We start from the raw sequence: 4,428 nt of genomic DNA, 5'->3' as shown, positions 1-4,428 counted from the left end.
TCTGTGGTGACGCCCTTGAGCATTGCCCTGATGCCGCGCTTCAGCGGGTCTCGAATGCGTGCTGCGAGCCGGCAGTATTACCCAGAGATCCCCTGAGTTCTTTGAATAAACCTCGCAAGTTCTTTCAGATGGCCTTCAGAACAGGGTTTACTGACTTGAGGCTGTGCTGTGTGTGTGTGTGGGTGTGCTGTGTGTGCGGTGCTGTGTGTGTGTGTGCTGTGTGCTGTGTGTGTGTGCTGGTGTGTGTGTGTGTGTGTGCTGTTGTGTGTGTCTGTGTTCGCTGCGGGGTGTGTGTGTGTGCTGTGTGTGTTGTGCTGTGGTGTGTGTGTGTGTGTGTGGTGTGTGCTGTGTGTGAAGCTGCCTGTGCGTGACTCGTCTTTGGCGGGCAGGCAGCGAGCAACAACTGTGTTATGCCCTGCACTTTTGTTCGCGCTGGTTTAACTTACTCACACACACACACACACTACATATCACATCACTCACACTTTTGTTTGTTTCGTTCAGTGCAGCAGCAGCTTGTGTTAAGTGGTATCTATTTTGGATGTGTGTGTTGGTTGGTCGCTAGACAGGTGCTGTTGCTTTGTATTTCTGCAGCAGCCGTTCCTGTGAGCAGCTGTGTTTCATTTTTGTTAGTGTGTGTGTAAGTAGATAAATAAAGCATAAAAAATAGATAAATAAGTGTGTCTGTTCTCGCTGCATTCCTTTTTAATTTCCTATTTATGGGATTCCCTAGAGCAGCCTGCCCTTTTATGGTCGCATATCAGCGTTTTGTAAGGCAAGTGCAGCATCTTTATCACCCTGTGTGTGTGTGTGTGTGTTGTTTGTGTCTGTTTTTTTTTGGTGTGTGGTGTGTTTTTGTGTGGTGGTGTGTGTGTGTGTGTGTGTGTTTGTGTCTTTTCTTCGTTTGTGTGTGTGTGTGTGTGTGTGTGTGTGATCAGAAACAGGTGCCTCATGTTCCCAGCTCTCAGTCCATGACCAGCTGCTAGAAACACCCACAGAGTCCTGCGAATTCATTAGTTTCAGGTTTGAAGCATGTTTCTAGAGTTTCTAGATGTTTCATGTTTCTAGATGTTTGCAGATGTTCATGTTTCTTAGAGGTTTCTGATGTTTCATGTTTCTAGAGTTTTAGATTTTTCTGATGTTCCTTTATAACGTTTCAGGCGTACGACATCGGAGCTCGAAGCTCCTGCAGCTTCACAGGCACGTGTTTAGAGCTCGCAGAGAGGTGTAAGTTAAATATGCCTCAAGTTCTGTGAGGAATTGCTGCCAGGTCTTCTGACCATGATGGTTTGTCTGTCATGCAGGGAAAATGATGTGAAAAGTAGGATATTGGGTGCAGAGCAGTGTAGGGGAACAACCTCTCTCTTCTTCTCTGCGCCTGCGTACGCAGAGCGGGCAGCATGCGGAGCAGGCGTGGTCTCCAGGACTCTTGATTCTAATGAGCTGGATAGTCATTAGCGTTTACTATCAGTCATCTCTACGTTATACTCTTTATGCAGTTTGCTTTTTTTTTTTGCTTTACTGCGGGGCCCCACGATAACAGTGCCTCCTTCCCCTGTGGCCCAGAACTACTGTGTCCGGAGGCAGGAGCTGTTTGCCTCCTACTCTGTTCCAGACGTTCTCGAGCTGTATGGACTGGAACCTGACAGGTAAAATTCCCAAAAAGGGATTTGAAGTTTGCCAGGAAATAAGAGTGTGAGGGTTATTGAGGTCACATGCTTGGTTCATTCCCATGATAAGATAAAGGGTTCAGGGTACGTGAAGGAAACAAAAAACAAGAAAAGACCTACCGTAATTTTCGGTATTATAAACCGCACTCGACTATAAAGCCGCAGGTGTTTTAATGTTTAATTCAATATGTAAGGTTTCGTGCACAGAGGGGATTGGTCCGGGTGAAAGAATGGCTGTTTGGGAAGCTTCCCATTTATTAACATTCAACACAGTTGCATACTTTGCATAACGTATTCAAGTTTACCCATTCAGTGCAATAGTAGCTACAGAACATGTGCTGTGCTGTGTAAACTGTACTGTATCACATAGCGTTTCAGACACACAAACTTTTCAACTTTCAAACTTAAATGGTGCGCTCCCAGCGCACGTACCGGCAGTGATCTACAGCAGCGGTTTTCAACCAGTGGTACGGGGACAAACTGTCTCGCTCTCGTAATGTCTGTCTGTCTTGCTCTCGTTCTGTCTCTCGTACCACTCTCGGTTCCACTTTTACTTTTGCGCGCTACCTGTCTCACTCTTTTCCGGCCTCCAGCTTTTCCTGCTGGAACCCGCCGCTTAAAGGTGGGGGGCGCGGACCGGCCATAGAGCCCATAGAGTTAAAGGTGTTGGCCGTTAGCTGTAAAAATCCATAGATTAGTCGCACCATTATAAAAGCCGCAGCGTCGAAAAATGGGAAAAAAGGCGCGGCTTATAGTCCGAAAATTACGGTACTCCTCTCGGGAATAAGACACACTTGCAACTTTGGTGAACTATTTTCAATATAGGAAATAAGATTAACACATTTCAGAAACGTCTGGTTAACACTGTACGGACAAACACCAAACCATTTACTAAAAGGCAACAGGACAAAATAGGAAGCATTAGCTTGTTAGAGTGTCCTTGGACAAGATACTTAACATTCTTAACACTGCCAGGTCTTTGATGCTGCTGCAACACAAACATCTCCCAAAGTGGGATCAATAAAGTACTCTTATCTTATTCCATTTGCAAAGAGTAGCAAAAGAAGTGCAGATTGCTTCAATTGTTGATTAAAACTAATCACATACAAGTTGCAGCTCCAATAATAACATCAATATGACCTCGACTATCAACCATAATCACATTTCAAGTAAAGGACCCTTTTATTTTACAGTCACTTAACATTTGAGATTAAGAAAGTGCATTGAATTCTGGTTTATAATTATGATGCTTTTTAGCAACAATGTGGTGATTTTAAAATTTATTTTAAACTATAAAAAAAGACTGCTCTCTCTTCCAGGTCCGGACTTTGAGGTTGCTGGATGCCAACGGTTCCATTTCATGCCCCGCTTTGTCCGGTTCCTACCAGGTGAGACTCTCAGCAGCCTACCACAAACCTGTACCGCTTGCCTTTGCTTTGTAAGTCTGTCTCCCTCTGGTGGCCAGTGGCGGATCAAATCAAAACGTGCTTCAGAAAAAAATGTGTCGTAATGCTTCCCCCCCCCCCTCCCCACCCCCCTGCATGTGCCGCTGATGATATCTGATCTGTGGTCTGGACCTGCCGTGTGGCGCTGCCGTGAAGCTGCATGGTGTTCATCTGCGATACACATGATGGTGCTGGTGCTCTATGATATCTCAACAGTGTTTGTTATGACAGCCGTGCAACCTACATCCTTTCCATCAAAAAAACAATTTCTCTCCCAGCTCCCCTGATTTAGTCCGCTAGAAACACTTATCTGCCTCTTTTTACAAAGCCCCCCCCCCTCCCATCCAATGCAATGTTTCTGAATTGATCTGTAAGGAGAGAGCGTGAGAGGAGTTGCGGTGAGAGCATGATGATGCTGTGTTAGAAAGTTGCATTGTGGGTATACATTTGTTTTTCCTTAATGCATTTGCAGGAGGGAGAGGCCGCCTGCATGTTGGGAGCCTTTCCATGTGAACACTCGTAAATGCAGGTCAATCAATTTTGCATGAGCATCTATTAAACTCACTCCATTTGACCCGCTAGATTGCATGCTTGAGCCTGGCTGCCTCTCCCCATGCGGTTGTGCTCATTTCTTTTTCGCCATAGCGTTTTGCTATTCTATCCCCGTGTCACATTATGTTCCTTCACGTATTGTATGACTCCCGACCTTGCATCAGAGCCTCTGTTTACCTGTGCATTTCCTGAACTATGCAATTGCGATGCACGGGGACATTTTTCACAGTATGTAATCTTGGCTCACAAACTCGAGAGTTGGCAGAGGTGAGGCTGGGTGAGATGCTTGTATAAAAACAAAGATTTTCTCCTAACATCAGACTTGAATTTGAGCCAGCGAAAGAAGGGGAGGGCGTGGAACCCTACGAAACAAAACAATGCATAATTCCACAAGCTCTAAGATTGTTGCCCTTTTTTTTTTTAATGAACTTTGAATCTCTGGTGATCTGCATACCTTGTGGTGGTGTTTATACTTCATGAATGTATTCCTCTTGTCTGCTTCTAAATGATCTCAGATGGAGGGAAGGAGGTGCTGTCCATGCATCAGGTGCTGCTCTACCTGCTCCGTAGCAGCAAGCCTCTGGTCCCCGAGGAGGAGATTGCAGACATGCTGCAGTGGGAGGAGCTGGCGTGGCAGAAATATGCGGAGGAGTGCAAGGGCATGATCGTCACCAACCCCGGCATGGTGAGGCCCCGGCCCCACTGTTACGACAGGAGGTTGCCTTGTCTGCTCTTTCAAGGGCAATCGTCGCCCCCCCCCC

The 4,428-nt window shown here is 46.1% G+C and overlaps 1 protein-coding gene across 1 annotated transcript in view; it reads left to right on the top strand.

The window, feature by feature from the left end:
- drosha (drosha ribonuclease III) overlaps positions 1-4,428 on the top strand; it is a 90,099-nt gene that overhangs the window by 12,117 nt on the left and 73,554 nt on the right. Inside the window, exons 9-12 of the mRNA XM_010789741.1 lie at positions 1,161-1,252; positions 1,567-1,649; positions 2,990-3,058; positions 4,183-4,352. Coding sequence (XP_010788043.1) covers positions 1,161-1,252; positions 1,567-1,649; positions 2,990-3,058; positions 4,183-4,352 — 414 coding nt within the window. The remainder of the gene's footprint in view (positions 1-1,160; positions 1,253-1,566; positions 1,650-2,989; positions 3,059-4,182; positions 4,353-4,428) is intronic.

The sequence above is a fragment of the Notothenia coriiceps genome, unplaced genomic scaffold, assembly GCF_000735185.1.
Source record: "Notothenia coriiceps isolate Sejong01 unplaced genomic scaffold, NC01 NC01_scaffold00033296, whole genome shotgun sequence".
Lineage (NCBI taxonomy): Eukaryota > Metazoa > Chordata > Actinopteri > Perciformes > Nototheniidae > Notothenia > Notothenia coriiceps.
Note: the sequence above shows the minus strand (reverse complement) of the source record. Positions and strands in the feature narration are given on the sequence as shown.